General features: G+C 39.7%; 1 protein-coding gene across 1 annotated transcript in view; it reads right to left on the reverse strand.

The window, feature by feature from the left end:
• Window positions 1–20,704, reverse strand: part of LOC143882321 (putative E3 ubiquitin-protein ligase RHB1A) — a 40,715-nt gene extending 20,011 nt beyond the window's left edge. Inside the window, exons 1-2 of the mRNA XM_077385859.1 lie at window positions 20,536–20,704; window positions 10,373–10,506 (exon numbers count right to left, since the gene is read on the reverse strand). Coding sequence (XP_077241974.1) covers window positions 10,373–10,438 — 66 coding nt within the window. The 5' untranslated portion in view covers window positions 10,439–10,506; window positions 20,536–20,704. The remainder of the gene's footprint in view (window positions 1–10,372; window positions 10,507–20,535) is intronic.
• Window positions 20,705–20,940: the final 236 nt, after the last annotated feature.

The raw sequence follows: 20,940 nt of genomic DNA on the forward strand, positions 1-20,940 counted from the left end.
CCACCTTCATCCCCCCTTTTATCCTTCATAACCTCTTCCATTTAAAGCTCGTAAAACCCTCTCCTTAGACCTCCTTTTCTTTTCCTCACTTCAGTCATGGCCTAAATCTCTTTTGCCCTTTCTCCTCTCATTTCTGTTGCTCCGATTCATTCTCCATGATGCTCTAGCAACCTTTCCCCTATTTGGGCACCTTCTTTGTTCTCGTGTGATGACTCTTGGTAGTCTTCATCTTCATTGGAGCAGCGGCGTCATTTCGGCATCCATTCTGTGATTCTCCCAGTCTATTTCTCCTTTGTTTACCGGTCTGGTTGTGAGCTTCTCGCCTTCTTATGGATCCTCCGGTTACTTCGGATCCTCCTGTCAACCCCTCACCTGCTGACAGTGTTACTGCTTTCCCATCGGCTCCTTCTTCAAGCTATATTTTGACTGTCTAATCTCCCTCTGTCGAGCAATCATTTCCTCAGATGACTTTAGAGCGCCTCGACGGCTCCAATTATCTTAGCTGGCGTCAAGCTTTTGAGACCTATCTCCTTGCTCGAGATAGGATTTCCTTGATTGAGCGGGGTCCTTCCCTCTCCACTAACCCGACCTATGACCAGTGGCACTAGGATGGTGCGATGGTTAGCACCTTACTATGGCAGAGCATGGCTCCTCGTATAGCTCGACCGATGATGGACTTGGCGACGGCAAAGGATATTTGGGACCACACTGCTCTTCTTTTCTCTGGGGTTGATAACTTCACTCGTATTTGGGCCACGTATTTAGAGTGGATTAGGTTTGAGCGTGGCGATTTATCTCTCTCCACCCACTACAGCCAGTTTGTCTCCCTCTGCCAGCAGTTGGACGCCTTAATGCCTCTCACTTCTGATCTGACCGTGCTAGCTCGTCGAGGGACCAGCTTCGAGCGGTCCATTATCTTGAGTCCTTGGGCCTGGAGTTTTTACCTTTTCGGCAGCAGCTGATCGGCTCAGGCTCCCTCCCCCCTCTCACAAAGATTTACTCTCGTGCCCTGCGGTGCCCTCCTGCCAGTTTGTCTACTACTCTTCCTGCTGACGACTCGGCTCTTGCTACATATGATGATGGGGATACCTCCGATCGTGGCTCTAGTTCCTTTGGTCGTGGCTGCGGCCGTCGAGGCAGTGGCTGTATTTTTGGCAGTGGTCATGCTACTGGTGGCTGTTGACGCCCATTTTGCACTCATTGTCAGAGGGAGGTTGCTTCATTCTTCACTTCAAGCTCTGTCCATCCAAGGCCGCACATCTCTCTGCTACTGACCCCCATAGGGCACATCATCCGCCTCTGCTAATGGCCTTCCAGATAATCCTTTTCACTTCACCAAAGCAGAGTATGAGGAGCTCCAGCGCCTTCGCCGTAGCAGCCGCCCACCCACTGCCGGTGTAGCCCAGTTAGGTAGTTCGCCTGTTTCCCTCCTCACTAGCTCCAGCTCCACGATCATTGATTCTGGAGCATCCAACTATGTAACTGGTAACTCTTCATCCCTTACCTCTTTTCAGTCATTCCCTTCTCAGTCTCACTCTTTTACTCTTACCGATGGGACTAAACCCCCCATCTCTGGAATTGGTACTTTCACCCCATGAGGGTCTTACCTTATCTTCGGTTTTATATGTTCCTACATCTCCATTTAACTTGTTATCTGTTAGTCAGCTTACTAAAGCCCTACATTGCTCGGTCTCATTTTTCCCTTCTTATTGTCTGTTTCAGGACCTCTCGACTGGGGAAACAATTGGATCGGGTTATGAGCTGGACAGCCTCTATCATCTTCAGTGTCATCCATCTCCCGCGATTTTGAGTAGCTCTGTAGATGCCTATCAGTGGCATTGTCGTCTTGGTCATCCTTCTCTCCAGAGACTCCAGCAGACCTCCATTGTCTCCTCTACCCTACAGTCATTTCAGTGCGAGTCCTGTGAACTCGGGAAACACCATCATGTGTCGTTCCCTTCTAGGCTTGTTAGTAGAGCTTTGAGACCTTTTGAGTTGGTCCATTCTGATGAATGGGGTCCCTCGAGGACCAAGTCATTTTTTGGATATATATATATATATATATATATATAGAGAGAGAGAGAGAGAGAAAACGGTTCTGTGTGGATAAGTTATCTACACACTAGCTTAAAATACAGTGGGGGCCACATTATTTGGGTTATCCAAACCATTCATTTTTAAGGCCCTCACATAGATAGGGTGTCCATAAAAAATCAGATCCATAGGATCATCCTAACCATTCGAACTGTGGAGGCAAAAAATGGACTAATTTGTGAAAGTTTAAAGACATCCATTTTACCTCCACAAATCGTAGGGTTGGGATGATCCTATGGATCTGATTTTTTGTAGACACCCTATCTATGTGAGGGCCTTTAAAATGGATGGCTTGGATCACCCAAACAATGTGGGCCCCCACTGTATTTTAAGCTAGTGTGTAGAGAACTCTCTACCCATATGTGTAGGAACCGTTTTCTTATATATATATATATATATATATTGCATTATCTTTGTGGATGATTTTTCTCAAATGACATGGGTGTATTTACTTAAAAATCGATAGGAAGTCTTTACTGCCTTTCACACCTTTTATGCTAAAATTACAAATCAATATGATTTCCCTCTTAAGTGTTAGCGAACTGATAATGCAAGAGAGTATATTTGCACGATGAATGGGTTTCAGTAATTCTTAGCCACTCATGGCATCATTCATCAATCCTCTTGTGCATACACCTCTAAACAAAATAGTGTAGCCGAGAGGAAGTTGAGATATCTTCTTGACATGGCTCGCACATTACTCTTCCAGATGCATGTTCCTAAAGTGTATTGGAGCGATTCCATTCTCACCTCCTGCTACCTCGCTAACCGTCTTCCTTCTTCCATACTAGAAAACCAATCTCCCTTCTCGGTTCTACATCCTCTGGGAGACCCCTTTTCAATTACCATTAGGGTGTTTGGGTGTGTTTACTTTGTCCATAACCTGGGTCCGAGTGTAGACAAATTAGAACCATGTGCAAAGAGGTGTGCTTTTGTGGGGTAGAAGGGCTACAAGGGTTACAATCCTAGACCGTCAGATCTCTGTCTCCGCCGATGTCACCTTTTTTTAATTTGTCTCTTATTTTACTAGTCCTGCTCTCGCCGGTTCCATTTCCTCTTCCTGTCCTCACTGACCAGATCCCTCCTATGCCCCCCCCCCCCCCCCCTCCCCCACATTGTAGGACCACTCAGTGTCCCTTCATGCTCCTCTTTAGGCCTTTTCTCCTGTGCAGGTATATCAGCGATGATCTCGACCTCCTGCTCCTTCTGAGCCCATATCGTCCCAGCATGAGGTCCCGACGTCTACTTCTCAGGTATTGCCTCCTTCATGTGATAGCCATTTAGACTCCTTTATTGCATCTCATACACACTCGCGTACTAAGGCTCATCCGATCTCCTCTTATGTCTCTTATAACCATCTTGCACCTACATTTCGCAGCTTTGTGTCATCATTGTCTTCTATTTCCTTGCTTAAGTCTTTGCACAAGTCTCTTGATCACCCTGGGTGGTGTGCTGCTATGGATGATGAGATGACCGCCCTTCAGGAAAATCACATTTGGGATATAGTGACTCCTCTGTCGGATGCCCATCCTATTAGTTGCAGGTGGATTTATACCATCAAATACCTTCATGATGGGACGGTTGAGCGCCTTAAAGCGAGGTTGGTTGCAAAAGGCTACACTCAAACATTGGGATTGATTATACCGAGACATTTTCTCCTTTTGCCAAAATTCCATCTATGCGTGTCCTTATCTCTTTGGCAGTTAACTGTGGGTGACCGTTATACCATCTTGACGTCAAAAATGCTTTCCTCCATGGTGATTTGGTTGAGGAGGTGTATATGGAGCAACCTCCTAGGTATGTTGCTCAGGGGGAGTTGACCACGTCAGTTTGCCGCCTTCGCAAGTCATTGTGTGGCCTAAAACAATCCCCACGAGCTTGGTTTGGGAAATTTAGTGATGCCCTATGAAGCAATGTGCGATTGATTTTTTTTTTATCACTCCGTGTTTAGCCATAAGTCAGATGCTGGTCATGTTCTTCTCATAGTCTATGTGAATGACATTATCATTACAGAGAGTGACTCATGCGGCATACAAAGATTGAAAATTTTTCTCCAAAAAGAATTTTCTACAAAGGATCTTGTCAGCTCCGATACCTTTTAGGGATTGAAGTGTCCTACTCGGGTACCTCTCTCTCTCTCTCTCTCTCTCTCTCTCTCTCTCTCTCTCTCTCTCTCAGAGGAAATATGTGTTGGATCTCCTAGATGAGACTAGGTCCATGTGAATAAAACCAGCTTCTACGCCCATGGATTCAAATACAAAAGATTTATTAGAGGACCTTGGTAGATATAGAAGACTTGTTGGGGAAGCTCATATTCTTCGATACTGGGCAGTAGTGATTCAAATTCTTCGATACTTGAAAAGTGCTCCAGGAGAAAGGCTACTTTACAAGAAACATAGCCATAAGAAGTTGGAAGCCTTTTGTGATGCTAACTGGGCTAGGTCACCAGCTGACTGGAGATCTACTACTGGCTATTGCACTTTTGTTGGGGGTAACTTAGTGTCCTGGCACGGTAAGAAACAAAATGTTGGTTCCAAGTCTAGTGTTGAAGCAAAATACAGAGCTATGTCACATAACAGTAGTGAGTTGCGCTCTCTCCTTTCAGAGATTGGACTCCCTTCACCTTCTCAGGCCAGTTGTATTGTGACAACAAAGTTGTTATCCACATTGCAAACAATTCGGTGTTTCATGAGTGTACCAAGCACATCGAGGTAGACTGTCATATCATTCGTCACAGGATCTCAATCAGATCAGCTAGTTGATACCATCACCAAACCCTTGAGCAAAGCCAAGTTCAATGACATTTGTAACAAGTTAGGAATGCATAAAATCTACATTCCAGCTTGAGGGGGAGTGTTAGAAGTATGTTTTGTATGTGTGTATTGCCATAAGGGCATAGCGGTCATTGTATGTTTTCTCTCTTAATATAAATACTTGCATGAGGGGGAGAGACCTTTAACTCATTCTCTTCTCTCAGCAGTATGAAAACATATGCAAATTATAGAATTTTAAGATAAAACTTCAGAAAATGCTAGAATAAGCACAAATACACAATTCGAAACCACCACATAAGCAAGCCAGGCATCCGTAATGGTTTAATAACATCGAATACCCACTGAGATGTGTTGTCATGCATGTCTGATAATTAAGTATATACCACATTTATCTGTAGTTCATATAAATATTTATATATAATACATATTACATACACTACATTTTACATGATTTAAGATATATGGGGGTCAATTTATCACTGCCCTAAAAAACATTATGTAAATTGTATTAATACAGTATACCACTAATGGCGCTAGAGAAGCTTCAAAAAAATTTTAAATTATTTTTTACCAAAAAGTAGACTCTAAGGTTTCCAGAATGCACAATAGTGAAAGAGTCTCCTAGCATATAGTCCAAGTAGCGGGTGGTCCTCTTGCCTAGCGAAAGGAAGCCCTTGGTCCTCTTGCCTAGCGGAAGGAAGCCCTTCATGCTATCGAAAGACATTGAACATTGCAACAGTGTAACCGTGCTTGCTTTGGGCACCACTAGAACATCAAAATCCAATAAGAAACAAGGGAGATCTGATTTTTCCAAGTTAACTGTGCAAAAAAGAAAATTCCAGAACCGTTGCTCTGCCAAGGTGTGTCCAGTCGACCGAGCCAAGGGACTGCCAAACGGCTAGTTACCAATGCCTACTTGGTAGGTTTACTGAAGGGTCGCCCGAGTTGACCGGTAGAGGTTCCAAAACAGTTACTTTTCATTCCAAACCTCTATAAAAAGGGTTCTTTGGTTCCCAAACACTCATCCAACACTAATGGGCTTATCTTAGACCTACATATTTAGTGATAAACCCTTGTGTCATCATTTGAGGGAATAGTCTGGGATTTCACTTGTATATCATTTCGAGAGATTGTTTGAGCTTCAATTGTATACCATACTTGTGAGAGGATTGTTTTTGTATTATTGTAATTGGTGGAGAGGCACCGCATCAACCTCTAGAAGACGAAGCTTGAGGATAAAGCTTAGGAACTTGGTGAAGAGCTTGGGGATAAAGCTTGGATTGTAACCGGTTTGGTCTTCACCCGTAAGAAGACCGGGATAATGAAGCCACTAGAGGGGACATCTCGTGAGAGTAGATGTAGGCCAGGATTTAGCCGAACCACTATAAAATTGATGCACTTCTCACTCAATCTCTATACATTTATCTGTGTGCATTTAATTTTATCTTCCAAGTTCTAAGTTTTAAATTTGTTCTTAAGTTTTAAGTAAATCATTTCTAAAAGAAAAACACCTTCTTCTCCTTTTTTGGGTTGCCTTACCTTGGGCCAACATTCTTTCAAAAACTATTGGATGCAATGGAATATTCAGGAACAGGGTTCAAAACAACCTATGGAAGATGGTTAATGAGCAAACAGGTTGAAATTAAGTTATCAGTTTGATTCGAATGTAATGGATGAAGAAAGTAATGTGCCCAAACCCAAATTGATCGTGGGCTTGGAAATGAATATCTAAAACCCTAGGTGAACTTAATGTCGGGAAAGGATGAAGTATCGATGAAATAGAAAATGACTACAAGGATAACGAAGACAAAGATCATGGATCTGAGTAGAAATACAAAACTAAAGTGTAAATACTAGATCTAAATAAATACGTGACATTAAAAGAATAAAATGATAGATAGGTTAATGTTAGACTAACAAGTCCATGACTTTAAACCAATGAAACCCGAGGAATCACACTAAAGATCTGCTCAGTTGCTTTCCTCAGGAATGCGCATTTAGTGCATGAGATTCAGGACCGCAATGGGGGTTCCCGGTTACATACTAGCACGTAAGAAGATCCGTTAACAGGGATGCGGATTGGCTAGCCTGGTGTTGGTAGACCCCGGTTGGAGATTTTTTATTTTCTTCCCCGTGAGCCTGGGTGCTTTCCTGTCTTCTCTGTTTCTTGATATTACCTTTCCTTTTGTACTGACTATCTATGTCGCAGGGTTCGCCGCTCCCTTCTTTCATAATAAAGCTTTTACCATTCAAAAAAAAGATTGAATATCCTCGTTACTTACGCATATTGGGAGATGTCATACTCTGCCTGAAAATGTAGCTTGAATAGTCTGCTAATATATTGTAGTAAATAGTCTCACATTGGGTATGGTTAAAGATTCAGTGCCATAGAGGGCTTTACTAAACTTAGAACCCATGCATAAACCTAGCTGTAGTCATCTTTCATTGTACCATTTTCTTTTGAGAGGATTGTGGTTTAGTATATCAATCTAACACTCTCATCATCCCTTTCCATAAAAAAAACACAAAAATAAAATTCCTAAAGGAAGTAGCTGGTTCCATCAAACTTAAATGGAGATGGAGTCAGATGTAACACAAGAAGCAGCCATGATAGATAATGGTGAGAAGGAAATAGGGATGAAATAATGTGTATTGCTGAATAGTCATTGTAATACAAATTCCAAAAAGAATGTGATAAACAAAATACCCTACTTCCGAAAAAATTTCAGCTCCTTAAGGGTGAAAAAATCCACAGCAAAAATCTCATGAAGGGCTTAAATTAATCTCACAATGGACTCAAACCTTCATTAAAAAAAAAATCAATTCCAGTCACAAGGCATTTCCAAAAGACCTTGTCAATATTCTATAAAGGATCCAAATTGAAAGAAATCAGATCTAGGTCACACCCATGATCTTAAACAAAACAGGGAGTAGATGATTCTTCCCAACATATAAGTAAAAAAAAAACTCCTGTAAAAATGAGATTCATATCAAAGGAATCACCAAAGAATATTAAGGAATGCAATCTATACAGATCTGAAGTTTCCTACCATACAGGAGAGATATCTTGATGGCCCGTTCGAACTAGATGTCATAAGTCATTCCTCCTAGATCTGGATTCTTGGATATGTATCTCCCCATCACAAGTCAGCCACACAATGTTGTGAACCTTCTCCAAGCTCTAATATCATGTCAAATTAAAAAAAGTAGGAGAAAAAGGGAGAGAGAGAGAGAGAGAGAGAGAGAGAGAGAGAGAGGGAGAGGGAGAGAGAGGAACATAAGAATAGGAAGGAGGGAGAATTCAAGATTTGTGTGTGTGTGTGTGTGTGTGTGTGGGTTGGGGGGGGCTTCTGCTAGTTTCTAATGTCGTATCATCAATGGATATTAAATAAACAACCTTTCAGGTATACATGTGTCACAAAAGGATATAGATTATTCTACCCCTATTATGTGCAACATAGACCAACATTAACTTCTTCTATTTGATAGAGCAAATAGAAGAATCAAGGAAGTAAACCAAGCGCTCTTGGATAAATGGTGGTGGAGGTTTGAGGAGGAGGAGTCACACCTTGGGTAAAAGTGATTAAGAGTAAGTATGGGGTTGCTCCTGGTAATTGGGAGTCTGAGGACAATTTTAGGTTGCCAGGCTTGACGGTGTGGAGAGAAATCTTGACATTCATAAACAAGTTTTCGGATGGTGTACGGTTCAGGGTCTATACTGGCAATCGGATATGATTCTGGTATGATATTTGGTGTTCGCATCTCCCACTGAAGGATTTATTCCTTGATCTGTTTGTGGTTGCGCCAACCAAGGAGGCCTTTGTGAATGAGTGCTTCGAGAGGACTGAGTCCAAGGTGGTGTGGTCCCGGCGTTCAGAAGAAATTTCTTTGACGGAGAGCTCCTGTCGATTGAGGGGTTTATGCGAACTTTGGAAGGGTGTTATATCAGCTTGGTTGGTGTGGATAAATGGGTTTGGATCTGGAATTCTTCATGGGTGTTCTCGGTCAAGTCCTTCTATCATCACCTTGTGCCGTGTCCTGCCTGAAAGAGTTTCTAGAGTCTGGACCTTCCATGTGCCGCCTAGATTTGTACTCTTTGGTTGGTCTGCCCTCCATAATATGATTCAAACTATCGACTTTTTGCGCAAAAGAAAGGTGCTAATTATAGATCATTGTGCTTTCTGCTTAGAGGCTGGGGAATCGGTGGACCATATTTTTATTCGTTGCAGATTGGCTAGGGACGATTAGAGCCGTACCCTAAGCTAATTTGGGATCTCTTGGGTGAACCCATATAAGCTTATGGAAGTCTTGGATGGTAGGACGGCTATCCCCTAGAAGAAGAAATGAAAGAGACTTCGGAACGCCTCGTTGATGTCAATTTTGCGGGTTCTCTAGAAGGAGAGAAATGCAAGAATATTTGAGTGCTACTCCAAGAATGCTACTTTCCTCTACTATAAAGGGGTTGCCTTGTGATAGCTTGGGTGAGATCTCTACCGTCTTTTATGTTTGTCTAACCTTTCGATTTTTGGTACAGGTGGCGAGGGATATGCAGTAGTACAGATCGGCGAACTAAGGCGTTGGTGGCCTGGACGCCCCCATCGCCGAGTTTTCTAAAACTAAACTTCGATGGTTCGAGCTTTGGGAACCCGGCACTACAAGTATTGGTGGGGTTTTGAGGGATTGTGAAGGTCAGTGATTTGGGCTTTCGTGGGTCCCATTGTCATCTCCAATGCTAGCGAGGCGGAGGTGAGAGCGGCTTATCAAGGTATAAGATTTTTGGCGGAGGGTTGACGGGACAAAATAGTGGTATAGGGGGGCTCCAATAACGTGATTAGATGGCTTAGCAGAGAGCTAGGTTGTCCATGGAGATTCGATCATTTTTATTTTTATTTTTGACGAGATTCGCGATTGGATGGGGGCTACGGTGATCTCTTTCCGCCATATAAAGAGGTCCGCTAATGGAGTAGCAGATGGGCTTGGCGAGAAGGAGGAAGGAGGGAGGAGTTATGGAAGAACTAGAGTTATTTGATCAGCTATCTCCCTAACTATCTGCGGCGTTCTTCTTTTGTTTTATTTTTGTATCCTTCCCCCTGCCTTCCATATACTCCTTTTTCATTTCTCTCTTCTTTTTTTTGGTATATGACCATCTCGGTTGCCTCACTTATCAATGAACTTTTATGATCATTCAAAAAAAAAAAAAACATTAACTTGTTCTATTATCTACATTCTAAGGTAAAAATAGAAATAAGAAAGTAGAAAAAGAAATAAAAATGAACCTCAAAAAAATTTAGTAAATTTCAGTGGCAATTGCAAGACCACCCAAAGAACTACTGTATACAATGGCAATACGGTCTTCTAGCTATTGATACAACAACATTTTTGGCTTATGGATACCATTCTGCAAAATTCCTAATGATTAATATACTAATAGCTGTAATTAAGAAATTAACAAGAAGCACTGTGTGATTGCAGCAACAGGCGCAAGAGAAGCAGAAATTACACACATAGAAGTATACTGGTGCCTCATTTAACTCAGCTCCTCTGGAAGGACAACAACAGCAACCGCCCATTTTCTATCAGTTTGTGTCAAGTCTGCTATCCAGTTGGAACCATTGGAGGTCGATGCATTGTTTCCAATCTTTGACAGGAAAGACAAAATGGTTGTCAGACAAAATCAATTAATGGTACGGATGACCAAAATATTTACTGGACCCTCTGAAAAAGTTAGCACAACTCCAAATAATATTTTAAGCTGTCCAGAAACATTGCAATCGATATCTGAGCTGGTAATAAAATCAAACAAAATAGCAACAGAAGTAGTCCCTTTTGGAATAGAAACCAAATAAGTCACACTTCAAGTACCACTTCTTGGTAATAATTTATGTACGAATAAAATTCGCCCAGTAAGTCTATGTACCAAGGTATTGGTCAAACTACATATAAATAGCATAGATAACTCAAGCTATTTTTCAGTATCCATAAAATTGCATTCCGGATCTCAATACATTTTGCTCAGAATAATACCCTAGCAAATGAACACATGAAAAGTAGTTAATGCAGTTGTCATTTTCATCAGATAATTATGTAGATCTACAATCATGCTCGTTGAGGCCTAAGAGTTTCTTGTAATGGCACCTGAACTTTCTTTATAACCCTTTAAACCTGTATATGTTCAAATTAAGTCTGAACAGAAGGATAATACCTTTCACTAATTAAGATCTGCATCTGCCAACTTTGGAACGAAACTCTAATATTTTTTCCACAACACAACCAAGATGATCGGAACCCTTGAATGAAATAGATATACTCACCAAATTAACAGAATAGAAGTGTGTGTGTGTGTACACACACACTTGCTTCTGCAAATTATTTCTTGATTGACTAAAATGAGCATAAAAAAATGGAGCTGGAAAAACTTCTCTAGTGAAATCCTTATAAAAATATGTAGGCTCCTTAGTTATCAATTCCGTTACGTTCGCCGTTTCGTTTTGGTCAATGGAACGGAAAATTTCGGTGTTTTAGCCGTTTCGGTGTTTCGTTTTGGAAAAGAGGCTAAATATTTTTAATAGTTAAAAAAAATTTTAAAATCTAAGAAAATAGAAAATAGCTAGAAAAATCTAAGAAACTATTGTGTGAACCAAATTTAACTAAAAACACATTTTATTACTTAATCATTAAATTTATTGTGATACATCAATAAAAGAAAGAAAAGTAATAGGGTTTAGATGGGTTTATATAGGTTTTTCATGTTTGGGGAGGAAAAAAGATGGAAAATACAATTCAAATGGCTATAAAATGGTCAAAAGGCTAAAAATAAGGGTAAAACCAAAAAAAAGGGGCGAAACTGGAGAGAGGTTATTATTTTTATTTCATTTCATTAATGCAGAGAATAATATTTGGTAAGCAACATGATTGAACTAGACAGCAAAGGAACCGTATCTTATGCATGGGATGTCAGATCAGCATGGGACCAATAATGCCATGTAACTATATGGTATTAACATAGAGTTGGGGTCCTTAGAGGGGAGACTGGTCATTCTACTTTCTTATACTTCTTTACATTGTACCTATTTATTGACTTTACTGTTCTAGACATGTGCGACAATGCATGTCACTAGGTATTCGATGTGATTAAGCCATTATAGATGGTTTTGTTGACTATGTGATCGTTTCTAAGTTCATATTTGTGCTTATTCTAGCATTTCCCAAAGTTTCATCATTTGCACATGTTTTTTTAAAAGATTAAAAACTTTCATCATTTGCATAGTTTTTTTTTTTTTTTTGAAAGGTAGATCGTCATTTGTATATGTTTCCATGTGTTTCCGTGACTTTACAAGATTTCCACCAAAACCGAAATGTTTCCATTTCCGTGACGACCGTAACAACAGAGAGAAGTGTGACTTGAAGAGAGGACAGGAATGTGACAGTTTGTCGCTCAGTAAAAGTACAGAAGCTGTTCTTGAAGACCTTGGTGACCTTGGGAATGGCAATTCCTGAACCTATTAACGCACGTGTCGCTCGCTAGAAGTCTAAAATTTGTTCTTGAAGAGAGGACTGCGACTTCTTCCCTCTTCTTCCGGAATGAGCAGCGATTCTGTGTCTCCTGATCTCCATGAAATTGGAGAGAAATGGTTAGCAGCTTCTGTGAGCCAAAGAAGTCGTGTACGTCTTCTGTTTTCCCAGAGAAAAGCGGTATTTTTTTCTTCTCTGGTATCAAAATGAAATGTGGGAAAAGCAAAAAAGATTTAAGACGGAAAATGAGTGCATGGAATGCAACAGAACAGCGGAAAGAGGGCCTGTCCATGGAAAATGACCTGTTTTCCGCCCATTTTCCACGGCAAAAATGTCAACTGAACAGAGCGCATTTCTAAAAGTTATAGATGGGATTCTGTTGGGGTTCCACACAAAAGCAATAGCCCCACATCGGACATGTGAAATTGATGTGGATGGGTTATAAGGGAATGGGCACCCTCTCTAATAGCTAGCTTTTAGGGGTGAGTTCTACCCGGTTAGATTCCCTACAAATGGTTTCAGAGCTGGGGCGCGGTAACTCCCGGGAAGATCTCGGTAACCACGGTGTGCCTCCGAGGACGGTGGAATTCCCTCGGAGAAGATCTCGTGGTTCCCACGTAGCCGCCACGTGGAGGGGCGAGATGATCCACGTTGCTTCCGCGTGGAGGGGGGAGATTGTTGGAGTTCCAAGCAAAAGCAAATAGTACCACATCGGTAAAGTGATGGGGATGGGGCTGGGTTATAAGAGAATGGGCACCCCTCACTCTAATGGCTAGCTTTTAAGGGCGAGTTCTACCCGGTTAATTCCCTACAGATGGTATCAGAGCTAGGGCATGGTAAACCCGGTTTGCCTCCGAGGGCGGGAATGTCCCTCGGGGAAGATCTCGGAAACCTCGGTGTAGTTATCTCGTGGTTCCCACATTGCCGCCGCGTGGAGGGGTGAGATGATCCACGTTGCTTCCGCGTGGAGGGGGAGATTGTTGGGGTTCCACGCAAAAGCAATAGTCCCACATCGGACATGTGACATGGATGTGGATGGGTTATAAGAGAATGGGCACCCTCCTTCTAACAGCTAGCTTTTAGGGGCGAGTTCTACCCGGTTAGATTCCCTACAGATTCCATGAAGGATGCATTCTCTACAGCAGATACAGCTGGGCAAAACTCAAGCAGTTCTGCACTTGCCCAACAACCGAGAAGGGGCCAAAAAACACATGAATTACCAAAACTGCAGCACAAACTAGGTAATAAAAAAACAATTCAATGAAGCTTCCCTTTAGGTTTAACCTTGAAAATTTTTCCTATGGCCAAATTTCTTTAGAATAGAACTTGCTACGAATCCCTATTAGCTGTACAGAATCTAATATCAGGGGAGTTCAATTCAGAAGTAAAATAGCAAATAATGTGTGTCACAAAAATTCTATAGGTTTTCTGATGCAACTTAGAATTTTTTGAAAATATTCAAAATCACACAATAATACCAAGAAACTTTGTGAACCCAAAGAACATAAATGATAAAAAGGGGAAAAAAGGAGCCAGCAATGAGATATCCGTCATAACACAAACAACAGTTACCATTCGGTTTCGGTTTAGGTCGCCGCAGAAACAGAAACGTTTCTGTGTCGGTAGAAATTTCGGTGGAAACCAAGGAAACGTATGAAAACATATGAATTGATAGAATTTAAAGATGAAACTTCAGGAAAGGCTAGAATAAGCACAAATGTGCACTTAGAAATCATCATATAAGCAAGACAACCATCTACAATGGTTTAAAATATCAAACACCTAATGACATGCACTGTCGCACATGTCAAACAAGTTCGTACATGCCAAATTTCACATGTAATTTATGTAAATATTAATATATAATGCATGGACCACATTTTGCATTGACTTCGTATAAATATAATTGTGTCAGACATACTAATATAGTATACGACTATTACACTTACGATTTTGGTTTATGCATTTCGGTCACAACAATCAGAAGACTCATTACACTAGTTAAATTTGTTACTTAACAGTCCAGAACAAGTAGAATACGAAACTTCCTTTTTACAAAGTGAACCCAATGTCAAATCCTACACGTTTAAAGAGGAGTATCTCGGGAAGACAGGCTACACGGTATATATTTATTGTTGTGTACAGTAATGACAGAACTGCAAGCAGCCTTTCAAGCTTCTTATCTCCATAACTTGGACCTATCTTCTATATGACATCTAGAGTGACATCATGATAAATATCATAACTCTACCAAAATGATATCAAGATCTTTATGCAACAAAAAACCTCTCAACTCCGACAAGTTAAGGAACTGGACCAAATTATCTTGATTGTGACATAAACAAGAAGATATTTAACACTATAGCAAAGTGATGAAATAAGAAAATAAGAGTCCAGAAAATTGACGCAGAAAATTGCATGAGGCACAAATTCGCACCTAAATTTAGTTTTAGGCTATGTGCAGATGTTTTTGTAGACCTTTCAAGAACTACAATGGATATCAAAATTCCAACTTTTAGAGCCTCAAAAAATAGCCCAAAGTTCAGTAAATTGAATTATCATGATGTTTTAATAAATGTTTCAGTTAGTTTTAGTGGGTTTCAGTGGGGCACTATGAAGGGCCTTCTTGTTACAGTTTTAGAAATTTGGTTAAGCTTGGGAATGTTCCATTTGGCACTTAATAGCTAGGATTAGTTTTAGCCAGCAGTGAAGATCACATAGGATATTTTAGGTTTGTTTTGGAGTCTTATATTTAGTTCTTATGATGGGATCTATGTACCCTAATTACATGTTACCCAATGAAATAAAGTTTTGAGCTTTGACTCGATTCTTTATTGGCTACTGATATCCGCACAACCATGTTTTGATAATGGGATGACTAACTTTGTTTTACACTCCTATAATTGGCTGTGCTGAGAAGCTTTTGGGAATTATAATAACCTTTGACAGCTGGTTAAATAAGAAGGTGTTTGTCCAATTATCAAAGCATCATCGCATGTATATCAGCCCCCTTTTTATTCATCATCTTTATGTTAGAAGTGAGTCATCCATGTAGAGGAATTTTGGTCCTTTGACAAGCATGTATGTAAGGTAAAGTGTAGGCCATAATTTTCACTAAGTTGAATGAAGGACCCGAGTTAAAGCCCCCTAAACTATCTCTCTATCTTATCTCTTCTTTGTCTCATATACGAATTGGATTATACCTATTATTTACATGGTATCAGAGCAGGATGATCAAGATTGACAAGATCCTCTCCTATCCTTCATCACTACAAGATATCTGTCTTTATTTATCCATTCTTCCCTGTACTTTCTTTTCTTCTTTTCTTATTTTCATTCATTATCTCTCATCTTCTAGATTTCTCTTTCTAATCCAGATTTTTCACTACCAAGTTTTTCTATAGACGTTTTCTATATTTCAATCCTCCCTCACTTAGATCATCACTTCTTCTTTTGTAGCATAATCTCTTTTCCAATTGACAAAAAGCGTGAAATGTTTGTAGAGGAAGGAGAGAGAGAGAGAGAGAGAGAGAGAGAGTGAGTGTGCGCGCGCGCGCGCATGCACACGCATGGAGAGAGCAGGGAAGAGAACGAAAGAAAGGAAACCCTCTCTGCATGAAAAAAGGGTTTCTTCATTCTTCCAAAAACCTAAACTATAAATATCAATCCAAATAGGTGCAAGTGCTGCCACGGGCCACAAACTTACCACCCGAGGATCAAGACTAGGAAATATATGAGTTTTATATTCCCACCCTCATTTTTATAGTTCCCATCCACTTTGATCTACTACCAGTTGAGAGCTAGTTATTTATCCTTTTCCTAAAAACTCGGTTGTATGGCTTTGTCTCATCCTTTGAATCCATTTTCCTCTACTTCTTTTTCATATCTTGATAACTACTCCCCCTTCTTCAAACTAGCAATCACTCATCAACTGAATTCAATTCCCACAAAATTGAATATCCCACACACACACACACCCAATAATTGAAGTTGAAGATGGAGAAAGTCCATAAACAAATGGTAGCCTCAAGATAAGAAATAAGAAGCTCATGCAATTTGTACGACCAAACCTAAAAGTGATGGCTCCTTAAAATCGCTTCACAAAGAGAAAATTCAAATCGTAAAAAGAATAAGGAGACAAAACCACAGAATCTTCTCGTGGCGTTCTTCACCCATCTATTCCAGTCTAATTATCAAAAGTAAAAGGTGAATTAAAGAAGTCATCGATTGATAACCTTTAAATTTTCTGTTTGAAAACCACATTATTTCAGCTCCTTAGCTTCATGCAACGAAACAGACAACAACCTCTTTGGGCTCTGAAGATAAAATTCCAGTTGCTTCTAATATAATGGCGGAAGGGGAAATCCAAAAGGGATCAGGCTTGCATTAATGAGATACTAACAGATAACAAGCTATAGGCCATCTTGGAGAAGTCGCAGAGCAACAAAGAAAAAGATGATTTTGGGCTAGTGCCCAATCGATGGTTGCACTTGCAAAGCTTCAAACAGAACAAGTATGATAGGACAGACCCTTTGATGCTTCGGAGACTGGCCACGAGCTTGTCACTCCTCCTTGGATTGGATCTCTCTTAGTTGGTAGTTCGCTCACTTGCTTGCAGAGTAATATTTTTAACGAATACAAAAATGACCGATTTTGAGGCCAAAAGTGGTGGTAAATAATCTTAAAAGTAGGTTACATGGGGTGTGAGGCATATAAACAGGGGCAGAAATACCAACCCATTATAGATATGTTATACAAGAACGAATTCTGGAATTTTCTGCCATGTGAGGTTGTAAGCAATGGAACCGATGAGCCTTTCATTGAATTCTACATGCTCAGAGCTACTTAAAGACTGCTTCCTTGACTCCCCAACTTGCAACCACATCACAATTTGACTAATTGTGAATTATTAGCAAGATCCCCGACAAGCAAAGAATGTAGCTAAGGAATCAAAAATGCACAGTAATCACACCAAGAAGATTAGCCCACTAGATCCCTGTCATATATGTGAAATCCCAATCAGATTCAGCATACACTTGATTTTTCACCCTCTATTGGGAAATCCAAAAGAGTTCAGGCCGCCGTTTAAAGATACGCGGTGGTGGAATGAAGAGGTCCAAAAGGCGATTAGGTCTAAAAGGAAGTGCTATAAATGTTTGTATAAGTGTAAAAATGAGGAGAACATTGAGAAGTATAAATTGGCTAAAAAAGAAGCTAAGAAGGCAATAAGGGAAGCTAGAGGCAAGGCCTATGAGGATTTGTACCACATGTTAGGGATGAAAGAGGGTGAAAAAGATGTTTACAAGCTTGCTAAGATGAGAGAAAGGATGAACAGGAACTTGAACCATATAAAATGCATCAAAGCGAGAATCCAAGTTTGTTAGTAAAAGAAAACGAGGTGAGGTGGAGAAGTTACTTTGATAAGTTGTTTAATGGAGAACCCGCAGAAAATTTGGGAGAACTTGATAATGCTTTTGATGATACAAACCGGAGGTTTGTTCGTAGAATCCAAACATTAGAGGGGAGTATCTATGAAAAAGATGAAATTAGGTAAGGCTATGGGGCCTGACGCATTGAGACTTAGAGATGCTTGGGTGATGGAGGTTTGGTTTGGTTAACTAGATTATTTAACAATATTTCGAAAACTAAGAAGATGCCTGATGAGTGGAGGAAGAATACATTAGTACCTATTTATAAGAATAAAGGGGATATTCAAAGTTGCACCAATTACCGAGGAATTAAGCTAACAAGTAACACCATGAAGCTTTGGGAGAGGATAATTGAGCATAGACTAAGAAAAGCGACTAAAGTGTCATAGAATCAGTTTGGCTTATGCCTAGACGATCGACTATAGAAGCTATCTTCTTGATTACGCGGTTAATTGAGAGATTTAAATAAAATAAAAAAGACCTTCATATGGTTCCCATTGATTTGGAGAAAGCGTATGATAGGGTTCCCAGGAGTGTTATGTGGTGGGTCCTTGGAAGGAAAAAAGTGCCTACTAAATATGTTGATATGATTAAGGATATGTACGATGGAGCAGTAACTAGTGTCAGAAATACGGATGGCACATCTAGTGAGTTTCCAATTACAATAGGATTGCACCAAAGATCAGCTCTAAGCCCTTATCTTTTTACTCCAGATATGGATGAACTTACGGAGCGTATCCAGGACGAGGTGCCGTGGTGTATGTTATTTGCAGATGACATAGTATTAATTGGCGAAACCAAAGCAGGGGTTAATGCTAAGTTATAGTTATGGAGAACTACTTTGGAATCCAAAGGTTTTGGACTTAGCAGGACTAAGACAGAGTATATGGAGTGCAACTTTAGTAATGAAATGAGGCGGGGTGAGGAGTGCAACCTAAGAGGGATATCTTTTGCTATTTTAGTTCAATCCTACATAAGGAAGGAGAGATTGAAGAGGATTTTAACCAGAGAATAAGAGCAAGTTGGTTGAAGTGGAAGCATGCTTCAGGAGTTCTGTACGACTGAAAATACCTACCAAGTTGAAGGGAAAGTATTATAAGGCAGCTGTGAGGCCAGCCATGTTGTACGGCTCAAAATGTTGGGCCATCAAGAAGCAGTATGTGCATAAGATGAGTGTAGCGGAGATGCGAATGCTTAGATGGATCTGAGGCCACACAAAGTTAGATCGAATTAAAAATGAAGACATCCGTAAAAAGGTGGGGGTGGCACCAATTGAGGAGAAGATGAGAGAGATGGTTTGGGCATATCCAACATTCCAACGTAGGCCTTTGGATGCTCCAGTGAGAAGAAGTGACTCATGCCAAGTTAATGGAGTAAAAAGAGGTAGTGGCTAGGAACGCATGTAGACAAACCCAGCTAGTGTCAGGAATATATTTAGTCAATTTGAGCCGGGTAGATCCTTTCACCTTCTTCATGAAAATTTTCTAAAGGATTCATTAGCCGACCCCAACTAGTTTGGGACAAAGGCTTAGTTGAGTTGAGTTGAGTTAAGTTCATTCTTAACCTTAACACTAACAATATAAAAACACGTAGGATGCGAAAATCCTTTCAGGTATGTCCAAATGAATCATATTCGTAGTATGCTACCTATTGCATCCCCTTTCAATCAATGAGATAATAGTAAATTTAAACCTAAAAATCATTAAACCGAAAAATGATTCCATTTTTTAGCGGCATATGGTTCGTGCACGATTTCAACCCGGAAAATAATGGAAAATAATAGAAATTTCTATTAATCTTAGATGATTTACACATAATGAAACGGTGCTTATATGGAGCACTTAACAAATAAAACATAGAATCAAATCTAGATAACTATGTGTGAAACTACCAGTTACTCCAAAAGCTTAAGCTGTTGGAGAAAGGCGTCATTAATCTTTTGTACTTTAACATTATGAAAAGATATTATTTTAATTCAGTCTAGTTGCCTAATCTATCTAGGTTACCCAATCTAACCAACTTGCCCAATCTACCTCCTAGATGATCCAACAGTAAGATCGTAACCCAATCTAACAGTAAGATCTCACATAGGATTCATGTCCAATAATTAATCAATATATGAGGGTACTGAACTGAGTCATAAGGAACTGTAGGACTTAAAACTAGATTAACATCAATAAAGTTCAAAGTTCTAAACACATATCAAAACAAAGAATGCTAAAATAATAAAAAAGGCGAAAAAAAATATTCACTTCCAAAAACAAATATAATATCTACAAGCATAATTATATTAAAAATTTGTAAAGAGAACATGAATTTAGGATTTCTCACAAAATACGCTGAAAATAGAGTGATTAAGCAACTGAAACAAGTAATTCAATTAAGAGAACAAAATCGAAAATATTCGAATCACAACTAACATCAAAATAAGCAACAAAACAACAAGCATATCAAAAACCTAATTAAATCACCATAATTCAAATTGAAAAAAAAAGGATAACTATTAAACAGAACAAATCAAAAAAAAAAAAAAAAAAATACTGTATATTAAGTAAATGATTAGATCTTTACAAAAACCTAATCAGAAAAGATAAAAGATAAATTCGAAGAGGAAAAAAAACAAAAGATTAGACAAAAATTCAAGATTCTATCAGTTATAAACTTGAAAAAAAAAAAAAAAAAAAAGGTAAGATAGAGAGATTAAGAAGGAGAATTGAAACGAGTACCTGAAAAAAAATCAATTCTTTGGAAGTAAAAATCGAGTTCTCGAATTTCGATTTTTTATTGCCCTTTTTTCTTTTCGTTGGGGGGATTTTTATTTGCCTCTTTGTAATAAGAGAAAGCCAATAGGCTCTTCTCTTCTTCGACTGCGTGTAAGGAGGAGAGGCTCTTACAAATGAAAGCAAGATTAAGGGCAAAATATTCGAAAATTTACAATAAGAAACCCTAAATTATAGAATAACCCTTAATTTGGGTTATAATTACGAAATTACCTCAAAATTGCTGCCGTTTAGGTAGAGCTTCCAACGGCGAAGGCCAATATTCCTTTGGTGGGCCCTATCGATTGTCTGCACGAAACATTTTTCAAAGAATCCTACCAGGCGGACAGTAACTGTCCAGATCATTCCTAA

The sequence above is a fragment of the Tasmannia lanceolata genome, unplaced genomic scaffold (assembly GCF_043159265.1).
Source record: "Tasmannia lanceolata isolate RefF3 unplaced genomic scaffold, GAP_Taslan_0.1 ptg000007l, whole genome shotgun sequence".
NCBI classification, from domain to species: Eukaryota; Viridiplantae; Streptophyta; class Magnoliopsida; order Canellales; family Winteraceae; genus Tasmannia; species Tasmannia lanceolata.